This window comes from Colossoma macropomum, unplaced genomic scaffold (genome assembly GCF_904425465.1).
Source record: "Colossoma macropomum unplaced genomic scaffold, Colossoma_macropomum, whole genome shotgun sequence".
In the NCBI taxonomy this organism is placed as follows: domain Eukaryota; kingdom Metazoa; phylum Chordata; class Actinopteri; order Characiformes; family Serrasalmidae; genus Colossoma; species Colossoma macropomum.
Window position 1 is genome coordinate 50,250,436 of NW_023494792.1, and position 22,004 is coordinate 50,272,439.

At 38.3% G+C, this 22,004-nt stretch overlaps 1 protein-coding gene across 2 annotated transcripts in view; it reads right to left on the reverse strand.

The window, feature by feature from the left end:
- Positions 1-22,004, reverse strand: part of dock4b (dedicator of cytokinesis 4b) — a 164,103-nt gene that overhangs the window by 78,720 nt on the left and 63,379 nt on the right. For both annotated transcript variants that reach the window (XM_036577481.1, XM_036577483.1), the window contains 5 exons: positions 18,773-18,924; positions 9,533-9,614; positions 9,359-9,419; positions 7,626-7,758; positions 6,781-6,869 (listed from right to left, as the gene is read on the reverse strand). In XM_036577481.1, the coding sequence (XP_036433374.1) occupies positions 6,781-6,869; positions 7,626-7,758; positions 9,359-9,419; positions 9,533-9,614; positions 18,773-18,924 (517 nt within the window). The remainder of the gene's footprint in view (positions 1-6,780; positions 6,870-7,625; positions 7,759-9,358; positions 9,420-9,532; positions 9,615-18,772; positions 18,925-22,004) is intronic.

A 22,004-nucleotide genomic window follows, 5' to 3' on the forward strand; every position in this document is an offset into this window, starting at 1 on the left:
GGTATTCAAACGTATGCATACGACTGTGGCTCTCTTCTAAATCTGCTGCACAATAACTAAGGCCATGCTATGTGACAGGCTCTCCTCAGCTTCTTCATATGCTGCAGTTGACTGAGGTCAGAGCTGCTTTTGTTAAACCACAATGCACCATTTTTCTGACATTTTTCAGGTTTTATTAGTACTTGTAGAACACCAAGTGCATGTATCATAAAACAGATATTAGTTTTCTTTATAGAGAGACTTTACTTTCCATTATGGAGAGCCTGAAAACAACAACCGGATTATAGTCACTGCACAAACTGCACAGGATTGGGTGTTAGTTGTTTATGTCATTATCTTATTTTATTAGTTTGTTTTTTTTTCACTAGTTGTTTGATTTTTCCTTCTCTTCCTTCTTAAGCAGTTTATTGCTGCAAATGTTGTATTATGAACATAACAGTCCTCGTAATATCCATTTTTCCTAAAGCATTTTGGTGCATTTTGTTTTTTTTGGTACTGTCAGTTCCAAAAAAACTTAAATATCATGATACATATCTTGTCTTGCGAAAATGTTTTCAAGTATCATGATGATATTTCTGCTATATCGCCCACTCTCACGGTAAACACGAAGAAACCTCTATCAAATCTATGACAAAGTAGCAGTGCAATCAATTACAATATTACTATAATAAATCCCCAAAGCAAATGCAACAGTAGACACAGCTGCAGTGCAATGATAGCAGAGTTCAGCTCCACTTTCTCATCAATTAGAGCACAGAGGTTTTCCCTTTCAGTGTGTGGAGCAAGTCTGGGTTTATGAATAACCAGTAAGGGGAGGTTTCTCCCTCTGGGTTAGGTGTATTGCACTGAGCTGAAGGCATGACTACATTCTCTTTCATGTGCTTCAGTCCCACAGCACATGCGCCCACACACACACATACACTCTGCCAGCCTCCTTGACTATGCCAGGGCCAGGGTTACAACTGTTCATTAGCATTCTGCTTGGCTCCTCAAACCACCCAATACTTCCCAGATGCTCTACACCTCAATGCACTGAGGAGGCCAACTGATAGCGCTCACTGTCAGTATCTGGTAGCTCAACTGATCTCTAGTTGCCACATAAACTAACAAAAATATTAGGGCACCTTGTTAAATTAATAAATTTAGTTACTTTAAGGTGCACCCAAGGCTGACACAGGTATTCAACACACAGCACGTATAATCTCCACAGCATTGCCAAAGGCCACCATGTTCAATGCCAAGTGTTGACTGGAGGGGTATAAAGCCCCCCAGCATTGGGCTGTGGAGCAGTGGAACTGTGCTCTCTGGAGTAATAGCACTCCATCCTCTGGCATTAGGTGTCTTGGGCTGAGACTCCATTTCGATAACATTATCTTTGTACTGGACTATAAAAAGTATTATGACTATGAACTGCTGCTGTGCGGTCACTATACTCCTCTATGAGCTGGAAGCTCTATCTAAAATGCAGTGGGTTGTACACAGGTCAGTATAAACTATGTACTGAGAACCTCCCACTCATTTTCCAACACAGTTTGTCTTAGTGTAATTGTAATGAATGCAGATGGTTTCACAATGAGCGCAGAAAATTCACCATTTTGCTTTAAAACGCCTTTTTTCAATGGGAAGCACAGATTTTCTGAATCCGCCATGGCCCATGCGTAGGGTCATCTAAGGTTGAAATGTTTTCAACTTCTGCACAATGCACAAAAATCTCAGAACAGCTAATAGCAGAGCACTGGGTGTGTCTGATGTAATTCCTCTTTCTGTTGTACACCAAAACACTTCCTCGCCCACTTCTGCAAAAAAACTATAGAGCACAGCGCATATTGCATACATACATTTACTGTAACATGCTGTCTACACTTTCCATACTGTACCTACTCTTCTGCTAGTGTGTGGGAGCTGATTTGAGTTTGGTATTTGAAGATAAAGTACTTGTTCACTGGAACGAGTGATAGTATAGGCAGGCAGTTCGCACTATCCTAATTACACTTCCATTGCTTGTTAGCTACATTAGCCTAATTCAAAAGCAAACTTCAGACACCAGACATGTCTTGCTTGATTGACTATATTTACAGTTATGGGAAAACTGTCAAACTTTGCCCAAACCACCACCTTAACTGAGGAACAGCAGACACCAGTATCACCACAACAGTGGTGCATGTTCTTGTCCTGGGCTTTGCAAAGAGTTTCACTTCTTTTTTATAGCTGTTAATGTATGACATAAGGATGTCCAAATTGAGCAATTTGTTGACACAGCAATTAAATGCGGAAAATGAGGTGGGTTATGCTTTCCTGAAGTTTACTTTGGGCTTTTGCTGAATCACAAGCTAGGGGACAGAGGGAGTTACCTTGGTGATTTCCAGCCTACAGTAGAACAGGCTTCTTGGGTTGGAAATTAGCACCATTAAAACAAATTGCCTTATAAACTTAAATTAATTACACCACAAACTTTTATTCAATCAAATAGAATCAAAATATGCAGACTTTGTAATCTCAACATAAAAATCTACTGCAATTACTGGATCCCCCACTTCATCATTGTAGGGGTAGGTGATGATATTTATCATTATCATGTCAAACTATGTCACATTACATCACTATATTCTTCTCTGAGAATGCTGTGGATATCATCAGTACTAAAAGAACAGTGACAAACGGTATGGTTCATTACAAAGAGAGCATAATTAGTTCAACTCAACTGGATTTAGTGCAGCGCAGTAGATGTGGGCAATATGGTAAAAATACAATATCACGATACTTGAAAATGTTTTCACAATACACAATGCATATCATGATGTTAGGTTTTCATTAAGTGGGAAAGATAAATTTGATAAGCTAGAACAGACAAAAAAGCCCCATAGGTGCCACATTAAAAAACTGTCATTCAATGTTTCACTCCATACACTGCACCAAATCCAATGAAATGAATGCCATGGCAGTTGGTCTGTGTTTTTTTAGGTACTGACAATATTCTTGATATGCTCAGAAATGCATATTGTGACATTATTTATCACAATAACAATAAAATATTCTCAAATTTCCCACACCTACAGTGCAGTATATGAAACACTGAATGAAAGTCATTGCATTCAATGTCTTTGATGTTATTTTTTTAAATGTGGCACTGATGCCTATGCTTTTTTATCTGTTCGAACTTTTCAAACCTCAAAAAAAAAATAATATTGTGATGCAGATCATGTATGGTAACAATGTTTTGAAGTATCACAACGTTTTGCCATATTTCCCACTCCTAACTCACTGTCCATCACTACATGCTGAAAGCAGCCATTGATCGCAGTCTACACTGGGGGAATAGTCCTAATTTATTCTGAGAATCCAAATGAAAAAGAGTGACTTGACATGGCCAGTGCTCAGGCTGATCGATGACCCTATCTGGCCATGAGTCTCATGTTCTACAAACGCTGTTTAAACACTCTGGGCATGGAAGAGTCTGTCTGAGAATAATTCAATTACTGACTGATATAAAACCTCTATTAATCGTGCAGCCTGATTCAGTGCTGTTACAGAGAGAAAACATAAATAACCACACACACTCACACACACATATAATAAAGTGCCCAGACACATAAATACATCGGTGCAGCCATGCAGTCATTGTGAAAAAAAAAAAATACACAGATTTTAAGCACTACATCTTAATCATTCACCTCCAATATCCAGTAAAAACTTAATTCAATTCAAATTCACTATTTAATAGCGTTAATAAGCCCCAATAATCTTGTTCCTTTAACCACCACAGCATAAGTGCTATAATAACCCAGCATGTAATAATATGTTGGGGGATTAATCTAACAGCACTGAAATGGACGATAAGTGTTTATCACTCCACTTCTATGAATATGATCTTCTCGCGACGCCTCTCCCCAGCCATCGTTTAATAAGAATTCATAGAAATTTCTCACCCATCAATTCCCATTTGCAGAAATCATATCTTCATTTATTCAGGAGGAATCTTTCATTAGGGATTTTGTGGGACATTATGCTTGCGCGAGTTATTGTTCGTTGCCAGGCGCGTGCTGCACATCACTGCGGATAAGGCCGTCGAGTAAATGACTTTGTGTCAGTCATGGTAATTAATGTGTTCCCTCACACTGCTTGCGATTATTCAATATCCGTCATTTTTCTGACGCCATGTGCGATTACGAGCTCTTTCGAGAGACAGCAGAAATCGCATGAGGCTGCAGATCTTTCCAAAAGATCTGCCCCCTGCATCCTGTATCGAAATCCTTTAAGCTGTCTTTGCATTTCTTCTCTTTTCTTTCTGCTGCTGTGAACATACACAGCCTATAAAAATTTAATTAGTATAAGCAGACTTGACCCTGAGGCTGCTTTCAGGCAAGCTCCCATTCAAAATCATTACAAACTAGCAATCAGACAAAATTAAGCTTCTGTGAGAGCTGCAGCACTTCCTACTAGGCCATTAAGTCATATATCAAGCATTAATACAGTACACATCTGTCACGCTGTTGCCAGGAAAAGGCGCTGCTGTGTAAAGACCGCTTTATAAATAGTGTTTGGATATAACATTGTAATACCTTAAAATATACAACATGTATTTCATTTTTCGGAGAAGTCAGGATGGAAAAAATGCACCAGCAAAACTGATACCACATTTGAAAAAAGCTGCAATGTGCAATGTGCACTGTTTTTATTCAATGCTTGTGCAAATAAACTATTAACTATAAGAGTACAACTATTTCAGTACAGTATCAAAAAAAACAGTGTATCGAAATTCAACACTGTATTGACTATGTGCCTCTCAGTCTTTTCTGAGGATCTGTTATCTACTGTCTTTTGATGAAGCTATTGTCAATGACCAAAAAGAGATATCTGGGTGCAACCGATCAGAGTAGAGAGGGCAGGAGGAGGTGGGGTTATATTATGCATGCACCCACACTTCAATGACTGGGCTTTTTTTTCGATAGTGGCTTATAAATTCTAGGAGTTGTGATTTTTGGAGCTTATCTTCTTAGATGCAGGTGCAGCAGGTATTCAAACAGTTCTATTTGAGAACTCTTCTCTTTTATTAATCTGAGCCAAACCACACGTATACTATACACAGACATGGATACACATCAGCAGTTAAAAAGGTGAGATGTTCAGAATTCAGTTCCCTCTGGTGGCATTGTTCCCATTAGAAAATTTTAGTGATCTTAACATGAAATTCTGGTGCCCTCTGAGAACAAATACAGGGGTAACTGCTATGGAATGATTTTTAAAATACAAGCCCTAAACCTGTACTGTGAGTATTTTGATTTATTTTTTTTTAAATTGTTTATTTGTTAAAGAATCTGTTGCTCACCATACCAAGATCAAGAAGTCAGTGTGTGCCAAATTTGGCAGAAAGGTCTGGCCCCACAACAATTATAAATAGAGGTTACTCTATCTATCTTTGCCCATCATTTGTGTTCTACTAGCTCTATAATGACACACAGTGCTTGGACCCCAATGATTACCACTTGTGATGTAATTTGTAGATGGCTGTTAAGCTCTCATAGTGGTTACAGTCCACAGAAATTAATCAATTTGAGACAAAAACTAAATGAAAGCTGGTTGTCTTGGTTGCCAGCAATGAAAATTTACACTGTAATTTTTTTAGCTCTTCAAGTCTACACAATTCACAATAATGGAATATTCAGCATTTAAAACAGCAAATTTTGTATCATAATATTCCCCACCACTATTTAAAAATCGGAGCTAGAAACACTACAAAAGGGTGGGTACAATGTTCTGCTTTGTCACAGTGTATGATCATACAGTTACCTCAACATTAACTTTTCCAAAATACAGATTTAAATTAATTTCCATCTGTTTCCCCCTGCGAGTTATAGCTTCCTTAAACTAGTGGTTCTCAGCCTATTTTAGCTACGAGCCTCTCCATCTCAACTCTCCTTGAAAGACACTAGAGCAGCACCCTTCATATTTCGGCACGTGCTGGGGATGTGAACTCTGCAGTTCATGTCTGTTGTTGTGTCGCAAAAAAACCTTTGTATATCCATTTTCAATGTTTTTGCCTAATATGAAAACTGCAATTACTATGTGCACTATGTTAAAATTTCATGCTGAATGGACCAACAGAAATGTTCTAAAGTTTCTTGGAAAAAAATCTTGTTACAAATCTTGTAACCATTTTGGAGAGGTTTGTTCCAACAGCGACAATATGCTACATTGCTAGTCAGTAATATCACACACGGTGGCTATCAAACACAAGGTAAAACATGATATTATCAGATATAATAGTCATCTCAATGTTTTTATGTTTTTTTTTTGTGTAGTTACCATGAAAACCACCACCTTAAACAGCACAGCAGCCTACAAATATTTCAGAAAATAAGATCAATTGACATGTCATAAGGGATTAAACCTTTTTGTTTGCTTTTGTGTTTTGTTCACTTTATACACAGAGATTTTGCACTAGAAGACCTCAGAAATAAAAAAAAAGATCTCACAAAATAAAAAATGTTCTGCTCAGAGGATAAATGAACTATTCAAAATGCAAGTTCAAGGATAATTCCAATGTAATATGTTGAAACGAATGCATGTGTGATCATTTTTCCTTTAATTATTACCACCTGCTTATTACCATAACACCTTGAAAACCATAACACTCTCATTCTACAGGAACTTCAGCAGAGCTCTTCACTGCTGCAGACTGGGCGGATAACCTGTGTCAACACTAATTCTGCTCTCACAGATCGTTCAGTCCGTATTTCAGTCATTTCCTGGTATAGATCTGGACGTTGATGCTGGTCTTACCTGTGTTGGACCCTGAGAGGTTATATCTGGAGTTCACTTTCTTAATGATGTTGTCATGGATTTGGTACCAGTCACTCTCTGTGTTGCAGCTGTGATGCAAAAAAAGTATGAGAGCATGACTTTGCATTTATTCACAATGTAATAGACATAGCAGGGCTGCAATTATCTTAATAGACACCAAGTGTGTTTCTGTGTGTGCGTGTTTGATGTGGACAGAGGACAAAATTAAATAGGTTTGTCTGGCCATTTCAGTGCAATGTAGGTCATGCTATTAATGTGTCTATACCAATTTCAATGCCCTGTAGCGGTTACTGTGTGTGCCGTGTGACTTCAGATTCAATACATGTATGTCCAGAGATCTGCCCAGTGGCTAGAGAGAACAGCTTCCCAGTTGCAGATTAAGCCTATGCCTGAATTAAATAGGGATTTTCAGTGTAGAAAAATAATCCACAAAAGGTCAAACTCCACTCAGCAACCTGTTTCAGACACAGTTTGGGATATCTACTGTCTAAGAATAATTAAATCAGTGTTTCCCAACACAAGCCTAAACAGTCCACATGATATACTGCTATCTTTAAAAATGGACTAAGGTACAAATCAAAGTTTCAAGAGCGCTGTTACTATGTGATGTATTTTTGTCCTTTTATATAGATAACAGTATGCTACACATGGTCAGAAACCACATAAGCAAGTCCATTTGAGGTCACTTGACAACTTATGATTATAACTTCTGCTCCACAGCTTCTCCAGGCAGATCAACAGACATTGACTACACGCAGTGAAGCAAAGGCTGCATGGGTTGGTTTGAGTGCAGGAGTGTGTGGGAGCACTGTTGGGCCACTCACGCATAGACCTTCAGGAGGTGGTCATCTTTCGAATCAGCAGTAAGGAGATCAGCAATGCTGACCACTGCACAGCCGAATGGACGTCGGTACTGTACACTACACGTGTTCTTCTTCTCGCCTGCGCCCATACGGCCTACAAAAACACACACATATACAAGCACATGCCCACACAAACCACTCTGAGGTGAGTATCAGATGCCTGAAGGGCAGTCAAGACATTTGCAGCAATCACTACATGGAAACAAAGAAACCAGGGGTGCAGCTTATTCACAAAATGCCACTTTTTGATTATATTGGTATATAATGCACTTGAGATATGTCTTGCGACATATTAAAACATACTGGTGAATCTTGATGTAACATGGTTGAAGATTGACCTTCCCAATTTCCTCGCTAATTTAGAGAGTGAGGCCAATAGCGGTCTCTTGGACTCCTGGCCACGAATGGCTGTGGCATCATCGGGTCACTTGTTAGAGACAGCAATTCTATATTGCAGGCTTCTGTAATTCCAAGGCCAATATCATGTGGATGAGTTACTCCTGGGTTGGCTTTACTCAGTGAAACTTTAGTTGCCTGAAACCTACATTAAACTAAATTACACCCAAGTTGCATAATGTAAAGTGACTTGCAACTCATTTGAAACTCAGCCACAACAGCTGCAAGTTGCTCAACTGTGTGAAAAGGCTTTCATGAAACAAATGCCAATAACAAATAATAAGATTGCATATTAAGACTAGTAAGCAGTAATGAGTCTAATATCGCCACTGATTGACTCCAAGTTGGTAGTTTTTCATTTGAGTCATGACAGCAAACGTGAGCCAAAGTTAACATTCCTGTAACCTGATGTGTAACAGTAACAGCTGTTTAAATGGCTGTATGTGGCCCTTTTTATTCTTCGTTGTTAGTCAACTTTTATTCTAACCTATTTTGCTAGATCTTGATGCTCCCTAAATTTACTTGGAGCTCAAATTCATCCGGGATCCAAAGGATGAAAATTATTATAGAAGGGGAGATAATGAGCTACGACAGGATGAGAAAGACATCAAATAGCCTATAACCGTAACGGCTACTTAAACATTAATTTTCAAAAGCCTAAAATACACATGACAGATATAGTAAAGAACCCTAGATGTATAGATAAAACAGCTATACAGATAAAGAAATAAAGCTGGACAAATATTCTATGATGATAAAATGGTGCAAATATTTCAATGTTTCACCATGTAAAGCCAGCCTGAGAAGTTACTTTTAATGCTGGTAATAACAAAAGCATGGTGTTATTTTTTTAAATGAATTATTTCTCACTCGCAGCTCATTGAAGCAAGTGGAGAAATTCCGTCAGAACTTTCAGTCAATACCATGTTTGTGTTTCTAAGTAAAAGAGGAGACATTTTAATATGTTTTGAATTTTGATTAAAATGTATGTATCTTTGCGAATACCATCTTTGGTGACACTTTATTTAGATGCTTTTAGCTGCTTAACTTACCTTTAAACTTGCAGCAGCTAAATATCTATTAAATTTCCCTTCATTTTTTCAAACTCAAAACCAAGACCTAATCCTAATTTAACCACAACTGTAACTGTAAAAAGTATTACTGTAATTCACTGTGTTAACTTATCATGTAATTAAATATGCAATTTCATAATTACATTTTAACAGTATAGCAAAATAAAGGTAATGATTTCTAAGGGTTAAAAATATATTGTGCAGCACTAAATGGAACACACTTACCTATTCTAATGATGTGAACAACAATATACACATCTTTCCTCAGGTCACCACTCCCCAGGTCCTGCACAAAGACAACAGAGAGAGCTTTAATGAACACAAGGCGCTGTATCAGTGCGCACAGCATTCTCTTTGTGCAATTAGCCGAATTGTTTTGACACTCTCTTTAACACTCACCACAAAAAGGGTACACTGTCTCTCTGTCTTCTCTGGAGACTTGGGCACTCCGTTCTTATTTAGCTTCACAAAGAACCTTTCACTGGAGAAGAGGGAGGCGAGAGGAAAGAGAAAGGAAAGAGAGAATGAGAGACAGAGGGAAGAGGAGAAAGAGACAATGAGGACCAAAGAGGTGCCAAGCCTCCACAAAGCACTCTGTTTTCAGCTGCGGCAGGATGGCATGGTTTTCAAAAACCTCTGAAAAATGAAGCTCCAAAAGAGCCCACAGGGATACACTGCAAAAGATTATATCTATGCAAGTGAATGCATGAGAAATTCAGGCAATATATCTAATATTTCTCACTGAAATTTAAGAATATTATAAGATTATTGAACTTATTTCTAGACATTTCTGCACTTATTTTAAAGGCCCCGTGTTTTTCTACATTTTTATTGTATTTTATGTTTTTTTCTCTGATATCTATTCATGACATCTGTATGATATGACCATTTTCCAACCTCCCTTTATCCCTTAGAATTAAACAGGCACTGTGCATTTAACTGATATGGAAATGGACTCTGTTCTGACTGGCTGCCTTGTGTTCTGCCATATTCAAAAAGCAGTCTGGGCTGAAAATCTCTCTATAACTTCAGCGAGAATGGGTGGGGCTACACTGCCATAGACAGAATAGGTGGAAGCAAGTAAAGGCACTGGTTTTTGTGACATCGCAAAAGTAATTCAGAAGTATCCAATTTACAGCTTAATTCCCATATATAGACTAGACAGACATTTACGCTTTCATTTAAAAAAGTGAGGAAAATTTGTTTTTTGGGTGATATGGCCCCTTTACGCAATTCTATCAGTGATATTTTACTGCACTGGAAAATAATTTTGCTTTTTCAAGGAATAATACTTGAGGGAAGTAAAATTATATTACATTAAGTTGTCCAGAAATTGGCTTACAACAATCTCAAGAGAAATAGGAGTATGGCCTACATTTCAGATGCTGTCACAGTCAGATGTCTCGCTGTTTCAATTATTTAGCGCACATCATTTTGTAAACCAAATCATAAACAATGTAACTGATGGGTCAGAGAAACAACAATCTAATTCGTCTACATCTGATACGCCTGATAAAATATTCATTGAGCTAATGTCACAAATCCCGGAAAGGGTTTTTCAGCACAGATGTCGAACTGTCAAGAAACTGGCACAGACGTCAAGGCAAACAATGCTTTAAAAATAGGCAGGAGAAACAGATAATGACAAGTGCAAATGCAGAGCTCTGAACGCTGCCACAATTCAGATATTCTATTACAAATATTAATGAGCTCACGGCTGCATTGTGATCTTCAAAATGTGAGAGAAACAGAAAAGAAGCTTTGCATAAAACATTAGAAAATCGGTGTGGTTTGTAGGCAGTGCTGTTGAAGTCCTGATTTCCATGTCGCTCTGCAGGGGACTGGTTTAGTAGACAGGACACACACATACACACACACACAGCCCGCTCTCACCAAGTGGCCACATAATCCAGTTACATGACTTTCACAGCAGTGTGATAAGCAGGGGAGAGCAGACTGGTAATGTAGCACAGCTGAACAATGGTTGCAGTGTTGAGATTCATTTAAAGCTCAAAGAGAGACACTTGTATTTTTTCTTTGGACAGTGATGACACATACCTGAGAAAATTTTAATTAAAAAGCTATTTATCTGGTCGTTAAGCACTTGTTTGCCCAGAAAAAACACTAATATTACAATAAATATGAATAATATTACTATAATAAGTAGCTAACCATTTCGAAATGTGGAACCCTAGTATTATGTGTAATTATCATATTATGGCTTGTTTGGCTAATAATTAATACAAATTAATAATTCATTAAGTGGTGGTGATGGAATTTTACAAATCGTGACTGGGTGCAACGAGAAGAAGTCTGGAACCAAACTTTGTTCTTAAAACCAGCTCGCAAGATATGAATTACTTTTTTAAAAGAAGAAAATGAAATTCTTATTCCTTTTTACTGCATTTATGGTTATTTGCATTTATTCTAACCTTCCACACCTTTCCTTATGCAAGTGAAATATCTTATGTCCGATTTCTGGGTGGTCTCTGATTTTTGCACAGTGCTATATACGATCACACACACACACAAACTTACACACACATCAATACACTCAGACACACACTCAAATATGCGAAGTCACAGATATACACACACATTTAAGTGCTAATTAACTGGGCATTGTTGAATTCCCAGCTTTCAATTAAGCTCACAGTCCTGCGTGTCCAGTAAGAGCGCGTCAGTTCCTGCACTGTCACTGGAGGATTTTTTATCAGCCTGCATCAGCAGCCTCATTTCCATTACTGAAACGCATATTCCCTCAGCGCTCCTGCCTCAACCTGATATTTCCTCCTTTGATGTGTGCGATTGTCATGTGAGGCGAAGTGACGGTGGTGGACGCAGATAGATAAATGAAGTGAACTGAAAAGCGATCTCTACACACAGGGCTGCTTATACTAACCATGCCACAAAACAGCCCCGCGGGACGAGAGAGGCCAAGTCATTACCACAAACGCTGTCACCAGTCCTCATACATCATCACTGCCATAAGAAAACCTCCTGACTCTTTTCAGTTTATATTTTTTAAACCAGCTATAAGAGCCAGCCCTTAGAAGCAGAGGGTTATTACTTTTCTTTTGCTTTACTTTTCATATGTTAACACCTAATTATATTATATCTAATAATTACAAACTGTGTTACGCCATGAATTACATTTCAGTTCCATTTAAATTCAGGATTGACAGGTTTGACTCTTTACTTTAATTTTGACAAGACTTCTGCACTTCTTTTAATGACTTATGAGTGAGAAATAATTAATATCAAATTACACTGTGATTTGGTTATTGTAAGCCCTAACTATGACTTCTGGTTGAGTAATGTTAATAAATGTCAAAGATATTTTTATTCTTCTTCTGGAAAATTACTGTTTCAGAGTTACTAGGTTTTCTTATGACAGCAGCAATATCCAGCTCCATGCAAAAGAGAGGCAGCAGAGAGATGTCTGCTCTTCCTCGCATCCACCTACTAACGCAGGCATCCACACAGACCTGCCCTAACCCATGCTGTTCTGTATATGAGAGGGCAGCGCCTTAATCTTCCTATGGATGGAGAGAAAGTAAATCGATTCCTCTTCCTCCTGTGCAAATCCCAGCGTGCACACACATACACCGCTGTGCTGGGGAGACATGAGGAGACTGGAGCATCCTCTCATAGCCCAGAAAAAAACAAGAGTCAAGACAGTAGATACGATTGATATCAGTGATGCTTGATCCGATACCAAACATTACCAAGGCAAGTATCCTGATACTGGTATCAACACCTTTATACGTCTTCAACTGCAAAGCTCAAAATCACAATAATGACTGATAAGAAATGATCAGTGAGAATAATTTTGAATTCATTGTTTAATTTTCCCTCTAAAGGGACAAGTGGACCCAAACCATGCTGGCCAATGGCAGACAAATGCCTATGATTTTTGTCTTTGTAATGAGGGGTTTAGGCACTGTAATCTTATTTTAATATCCCTCTTTATGTAGTTGTTGATGACACAGTCTACATTGACATTCTCAGTCACCTGAAGAACAGCTGCTCTTCTGTTTTTCCTTAAATATCACCCTAATGCACAAGCTTGACAGTCACTAAATGTGCGCTTTCAACCAGTATTTCCATCCCTATTTACTGATATCTTTCCCACAGCTTTAAGCGCAGATGTCCCTTTAGTCACTATAGCTATTGTTGCTGTTGTGACTGAAGGTCCTGCCTGTAATAATGAGTCATTTAGATATATTCTAGCTCTGATTAGCATTTTTCTACACATTACAGAGCATATTAGGATGATACTGCTGTATCATGTAGTACACACATCTGGAAGCATCTGTGTTTTTTTTTACTTTCTTTTACAGTGTAATAACGGCAAAAGATGCTTTGCTTTCTTTCTGCCATCAACACTACATTGTGTGGCTGTCGTGTATGTTGGAGGAGTGAACAAAGACAGCAGAAGGAAATCATATAACAAGACAATTATGACCAAAGCAGTGTTAATCACATCAAAACTATCTTAGATTCTCTGAAGTACTCCCACCTTGCATGATGCAGCTTTACACAGACTCTCAAGCAACATCATGAGGAGCCACATAAAAGGCTTTTCCAACAGGACTGAAGAAAATACACACACGCTGAATACTGGTTTGCTGCTGAAAACTACTTGCATGCTGATTCAATTTGTTTATTTCGGAAATACATTCATCCATCGGCATCGACCTCACTTTTTTGTCTTAGAAACAAACTTCAAGCATTTAAGCATAAGACTTTAGACTATACTGTCTCTGAGATTATGAAAAACATCCATTCTATCAGATGTGTCCACACTTTTGAATGGTACTATATGCAGCTGAATCTCCAGCAGCTGCCAGGTTTGAACCCAAGTAAGTCTGGCAGCGGCTGCGGCGAGCAGGGAAAGAGTGTGGCACCATCTGGGCCCGAACACACCTCGCGCTACAACAGAGACAATAATTAGCTGGAAGCCAGCCAGCCAAGCAGCCAGGCAAAACAGCCCTGGAAGACAGCCATTAACAGATTCTCCTTCAAGACAACAGCAGACACAGATACAAACACCAAAATATAGGCAGAGAGGAGAGCAGGGGCAGCAGAGCCGCTCTGCTAAGCCTGCTGGAGTCAGTAATTAACCATTGAGGGAAGAGATAAACCTCACCCACACAAACACACACCCCTCACTGCCAACAGGAGTGATGCAACAGCTCTCTGCTCACATCTCTTCCAAGGTGAGAACAATTCCTGAGGTTTTTGCATCACTCCTTGATCTGTCTAGCAAAAGCCTTTGGCTCAGGCTAAAGCAGCTATGCTTTCTATTTAAAAACAATGAAAGAAAAAGTTGGGCAAAAAATCAAATTTACATAGTTTAAACCTGAAATGTACTTAGTCAAGAAGTTCTTGGTGTCAGAAGTTTGCTTTATTAGTTCTACACTGGAGTTTATAGCATGCTACTTAGCACAGCACTTACTCCGTGCGTAATCTCATTTAGTAACGTGAAATAGACTTGCTTATGAGGACATGGTTTCTGACATGCACATCTATAAAATGCACAAAATAGAGACAAATTAGGCTTCAAGACAACTGCAACTACTACATTTCCATCTAAACATAAATTTTCACCCACTTTTGTCCATGTAATCTAATTAGTGAGACATAAGCTTCCATTATTTGTTAGCTACATCTGCCTTGTAGCTACAGTGCAAAATTAAAGAAGCAAACTCCACACACGTCTTGCAGATCAACTACATCTGATGTACGGTGAAAGCTGTACAAATCTGATTATTCACCGAATTATTCCTTTAAATAAATCCTTCAACAATTGCTAAAGTGCTTTTCCTAAGTCAGAATGTACCAAAAAAATCCCACTCCAATTACTGGAAGTGGCGCTCCTCTGAAAAGAGCAAAGATATATCAAATGGACCCCAAATTCCTGTTTTCTTCAGACATGAAAATGCAGCGCTAGAGTGTGCTTGAAGATGAGGAGCTGTGAAAGAACCCTCCAGTCTCCATCACTATCCTGAGATTTAGAGGCGTGATGGCAAATCTCTCTGCTTCTTAATGAGCCCTCTTTCACTGCCAAGGCTTTTCAAATACACACACAGGTGACACAGAGTGAACTGAGCCACTAGTGAATTTAGCTGCAAGAGAAAGCGTTAAAATAGCAGGGCAGCGTCACTCTTGTGAAATACCGAGCTGTCAATCATCCTGCCGTAATGTTAGGGTGTCTTGTCTGGGGACAGAGAGGTCATCAGCAGAGAGGACTGCAGTGAGCACAGCTTGGTTAGCACATGGAGAGAGGATAAATCTTGGAAAATGGACTTCACCTCCTACACTCTTTACATACTGGCTGCTATTTTTACTACACTCTGTGCTGGCGCATCTCATATATTCGCTACAACTAGGTATTACGTTACTTATTATTAGAGATTTCTTTTCTGATACCGATACTGAAACCTTGAATATCAACATACACCAATCTGATATATATATTTTTTAAACTACTGAGCTTTAAAATGAGATATTTTTCAAGTGAAGCTTTTAAGATGAGCATCTAAAAGTAGACTACTTTATGCTCAAACTACTCAAGCACCACAGGTAGGCAGGTAGAAATATACAACTAACAACATCATGTCACAAAGTGTGATATTTCAGGACAGATTTGTTACAGGATTGGATCAGATTCATCATTTTTTTCCCTCTGATATCTGATCCAATTCAAAATGTCTACATAATTCAATGGCTGAGATGTAAACAGTCATTCAGAGTGGTTTGATGTAAAATGGCTCATTGCAGAGAAACATGCCAACTCTGATTTATTTACAGTGGGGGCGGGGGGACCAGAGATCACAATGTCTACAAAGAAAATACCACCATTTTATTTACTATCCAAAATGACTAGTGAACCCAAACTCTTCTGAGTTTTTGTATATATAAGGTTGACAATGGTAAAATAGAGGTACATCTAAAAAAATGTTTTCTTTAGGTGCTAAAGAGCGTACCCTGTATCTTTCTACCGTGAATGGATTAAAAAAATAAGTTTTAGGATAAAACTTTGTCACAAAAATATGGTAACACAATGTCAGAGAGATGGCGTATTCGTAATCATTTCATGTATTAACTGTGAATTCAATACCGAGGATTATATAACAGTTTCAAACAATGCTCAGCCAATCAGATTGCTGCTGCAACTTTAACAAAGAGTAGGCTACTACTTCTTCAAAGGCTTTTCTTACAATCCGCAGCTTTGAATTTTGATTTTCTTTGATGGAGCGTGTCCACCTCGCTACCCAGACAGGTGCAGTGCGATGATCATTAATATGCCTTACCATACTGGCATATTGATTCTGACCGGCTTTTACTGAAACCACGTGTAAAAATACTGCAGCATTAAGGAGAGACTGGCACAGTGATCACAACCCCGGTGACTTTATAAACAGGACTTACCACATAATACCACATTTTGCATGGTGTAGCACAGTTATGGCTGTTTTTTATGACCTAATGACTGTTAAATGCCCAATGTGTATATGTTCTTGGTTCTACTCACAAACAAGAAACATTCAATACATGCCTGTGTATCTTATCATGCATCAACATGACTGTATCTTATGATGAATGGCATTGCTCTTGAAGCAGCATCTTGTATCTCCAAAATGTAAATTTACGGGAAAAAAAATCAAAAACAACATTACGCTTAAAAGTTAATATAACAAGATGTTATTACAAATGATTTTGGACTACTTCTATTGGCCTATTCATCATGCAATGCTCACACAAAATTAAGAGCTGGTGTTTTCAAATGGAAAATCAAATTAAAAGTTTCTACATTTTGATAGGACCGTGATGAAAAGACTTTTCTGATTTCTAATAACTGCACACACTGCTGATAACTCATTATAAAAACCAGCATGCTAGCTGAAAAAGGGATTTGGATATGATTCATGGTCTCACAATGGGTTACTATTAGAAGATTGTTTTCCCCTGCAACAGCAGCAGGGAGGAGATTTGAATGTTTTCTGGAGCTGGACAAAGCCATTTCTACCTTCTGCTTAATTAATTAATCACTACAATTACAACAATCAATATAAGATATGCAGATTACAATGACATCCAGTCTGGTCTGTTAAACATTTGGCTGATTTCACAGTGACCATGTTAACAGAAGTGCCTGATCTGAGGGTATTCAGTCTGCGCCATATTGACAGCTCCACTTCTTTTTCTGGCTGAGGTGGAATCCATACTCCTTTACGTGTCTCTTGCTTCGCTCAAGAGGAAATGAAAGAAGCATTTCAGCTGAAGCCTTTCTTCAGTACTCTCTGATTTCGACACTCTGACATGCAAACAAACCAAAAAGTACTGTGGAATCAGTCTCACGCTGATCTCATACTTAAATTTAAACTTTCACTGTAATCACACTGGCAACAGGATAAAAACAAGCATCCCACAGCAAGTACTCAGGCACTCATATGCAGCAACAGTACAGAACCACAGAATAGTCTGCAAAAAGCAAACGTTTTCTTTGGATTAAAAACATGACCAGCATTACCTAATGTCCTGTAACCTTGGCTATGGAGGCAAGTAGTGACTGGCCTGTGGTTTCCAAGTAGGAATGCCCTGAAAAAATTTTCTGCCTTAATCCAAATCTAAATGCTTTTAAAAAGAGTTTCTGCCCATAACGTGCTGAGCTGACATTTAATTTTGTGAAAAAAAACAGTGATTAGTACATGCATATGTATATATACATACTAAAATACATCCCTTCATAGGTTTGTTGTGCTGATAAACAGAGATGCAAAAATTATTTCTTTTTCAAAGCCTATTTATTCATGTCTTTCAACTATGTTAAAGATTTGTTTTAAGAAGAGAAACAACAGTTGGGTCGAGGCCAAATGAAGGATGTAAGGTGATGCTGAACAATCAACTGTACCATCACCACTTTCAGCAACTGGACATTTAGAGTGAATCAACTGAATATAAACAAATTAAATGAATAATGTGTAATACATGAATACATAATACATACTTTCAATTAGTTTTACCTAATTGATTTGGGATTTCACAACACAAAGTGTTTGTGTAGATCCAGAATTTTGGAGTGTAGCATTAATGGGTCCACATCCAATTTTTTTTTTTTGTATTTTACTGTTTTTCCTGAAGAGTTTATGCACCAAAAAGAAGAATAATTAATATTTTAAATGATAATTTTTTATCCTTTCAGATTATAAACTATGTTTTTGTTACTAGTATACGTAAATGTATGTTTTGTTACTGATATACGTAAATGATCCCTCTTCTTACTGGCTTTCAATGTGAATGAGCGGAGCTACACTGTTGTAGGCTGAATAGACAGAGATATGTAAATGACCGGTTTTCATAACATCATTCAAAATATATGGACTGTATGGACTGGGGAGTGAACGTTATGTTTTGAAACATTAATCATGGTTACGTACTAAATCAAACTGTTTCATTAAAAATACAAGCGAGGATAATTCAATTTATCCATGATATGGGCCCTTAAGCAAAGGAACAGCCTATAAAGTTCACTTAAATCATTCCTTGACCGGCTCCGCTACCAATTGTTCTAGCTGGATCGGGACAAACCTGCTCACTAGTGTCAAAAATGCTGATTTATCAGTGGCTCACCTGAGGGGTTTGCTCTCTCTGCTGTCATAGATGTAGAAGAAGACCTCCAGCTCCTCGCCCAGGTTGGAACTCATCAGGCTCTTCATGTGGACAAACAGGTGATGTGTACTGGCTGGGACCGGCGTCTCCTTTTTGCGGTGCCGATGTTCCATCTGATGCACACATAGACGCGCAGACACAGACAGACAGACAATACAAGCATTAACCCACCAGCAAGCCAGTTTTCATGAGTGATTTTGCTTCTAACAAAGCCAAATAACACTGGCCAGCCCATGTTTATTCTCCCAGCCACATGGGCCTGATGGCATCCCTGGGAGTTCGGCCTGGAGAGAAGGCTAACAATGTACGCAAACACATTCAGCTCTATCTCTCTCTCTCTGATGCTCAGAAATGTAGGGGCCAAAAAGGCCCTGCATGTTTTTGTCAGAACTGTTTTGAATATTCCATTTAATTCCGGAGGCACCACATTCACAGCATGACCTCTTTATAGTCGGCTAAATCTAATTTGTTTCACTTAACATGCCTCTCGGCTGTTTCGACACAGGAGGTCTGAATGTCAAATGTGTGACACCCACACAAGTATACACTGTCAAATATGTCTGTATGCATGATCAACTGTACTAGGGATGTAAGGGTCAGGCCTGAGCTGACTGACGATAACATAGATTACAACACCGGGTTCAGTGTGTAATGGTCTGAAATGTGAGAAAACTTCAGCCGTCCACGACATAAGTGACATGCCATAGGTGACACAGATAATCATATTTGCCTCATATTCTTTATTTCCTTCTGAGTGTTTTCTTTTAATGTATAGTCCATGTTCACATCACGACAGCATATGGCCTGGACAGTGACCTCATCATCAATGTCTCCAAGACAAAATAACTTATCTTGGAATTCAGGAGGAACTGAAGTCCTCTCCACATAATCCACATCAAATGCATAAAAACAGAACAGGTCAAAAGTGTAAGGATTCTGGGACTACAAATCTTCAACAACCGGAGCTGGACAGCATATACAAGGAATATTGGGAAGAAAGCACAACATTTATACGTTCTAAGGTGCCTTAAAAAGAATGGACTCCATAAAACAGCGCTCACTATTTTTAACAGAGAGACCGCCGAGAGCGTTCTGACTGGTGGAATCACTGTTAGGTTTGGCAACGCGATGCAAAAGCACAAACAAGCCATCCAGAGTTAAGATGGCTCAGAAGATCACTAGAACTCTTTATATATAGAGACACTGGATGCAGAACACTATAGGAACAGAACCCGTGTTATCTTCTGTGATCCCTCATCATAATCTGGTCACCTGGCAAAACACCGAACACAATCTCAGATGTCACAGGCCCGACAGCATCATGACCCAAAAGAACAGACTTACTAACAGTTTCTACCCCAGGACAATCTGCTTTATTTCAAATGACATGCAAAAAAAATGTATCCTATCCTCACAAACACCAACCATTCATACACAATCACTCAATACAGAACCACCAACACACACTAATTCATTCATTAAATAATTCATTTTATTCACACCAGCATAAGCTGTTTAACCATGTACATAGTTTTACCTCCGTGTGCACATAATGTGTAATTATGTCTAAGTAAAGTCCTTACAGGAAAGTTTGTTCACACGGCAGCCTGGTAACACCGCAGGGCAGTTATTTCCATTCATATCACACCAGACTCCTATCTGTTTGAATGGGGAGAGAACTAAAACTTGAAACTGAAGGCAAAATGACCGCTTAAAAAATCTATTTGAAATCACTAGTAAAATCTGATTATAAACTCATAAATAGTTTGTAATGTATGAAAAAAAATTCGAGTTTTTCGAGTTGGACTGGCTAACGCATTTGCACAGACCTCCACAATTGAGGGGGGCTTTTCCTGCTTGCATCTTTACCAACAAGCTGATTGGCTTATTTTATTAAAGGACAGGACTTCTCCCTGTAAACAGACAACAGGTTGAGCATTATGAGCTTTCCCATTCATGTCTCAACCAGTAACCTGTCTCCTCTATAATGCCTCAGGTCTAAATCTTTGTGTAATGTCTGTTTGTCTTGTAGTCTTGTTTCATAAATCTTGAAGTCTTGTTTCATAAATGTATTCACTCCATGTTAAAATGCAATATATATTTGTATATTCATGGGCTCTTAAGCAATATCACCACCAACCTCGTTCATTTTTCAACTAAATTGTCCCACATGTTTTCCTATTTATTACATTTACCTAATTTCTAGTTTACCGAGAGGCAAGACTTTCTTCCGCACTACTGTAATGTATATCCTGCTGTACTGTCCATAACTGTTTATATGTTTATTTGTTTGAGAACCGTGAAAGAATTCCAGTACACCTGTGGTGTTAAGGCATCTTGACATCAGTCTAAATATGTTGTCTGGCTTTAGAACATTCTTTTTTATTGTGGGTTTGCTTGTTAAACAGATAAAGCTGTGCTGCAGCCTTCTAAACACAGAATGTTTTCACACAAAAAAAGTGAACAAAGGCTCAATTTCACTTGTGGTTACACAAAGTGTAAAACTACAATAACAGTAGCCTAGAGGGTGACCTTATATAGTAAGCTTTAGCTGTTTTATTATTTTAACAAGAAGCAATCTATAGGCTGCATGATTTTTAAACTTACTAGGCCTGTCTTGACTATGAAATTTCAGATTTTAATTGCCATATAAATAACTGTGATCAACAATGAAATTGATTTTTTTGCTCAATGGACGCAACTATTAAAGTGCACACCTAAAGTGGCCAAGTTCTGATAAGCTGTATTGCTTCCAAGTGAAACGTAGTAGCTCCCAATTGACGACACACAACAGGAGCTCAAATAAACAAACATTACTCAACACTGCCCTCTAAAGGTGTTATAGCACCAGTGAAGACGTTAGAATGTTTGCTGTTTTTGTAAGACCCATGACATTTCTCAATGAATGTTTTTTTTTCTGCTTTCAAGTATTTGCATCAACCTACTGCTAAAACTCCACCAATTCATATTCTGTTTGTACATAAACATATGATTGTGAATGCTAACAACTGTGGGAAATAAGTGCAGTCAGCTTAAATAACTGTGATCTTCTTAAATAAATGCAATCAGGTGATGATGTAATAACTCTGAAAGGCCCATTAAAAGGCAGCTCTATTTCATTCACTTACAGGCAGAATAGAGTGTCAGCATAGTGTCAGCTCATTTAAGTAAGGAATTGAAAGTCAGTGTACTG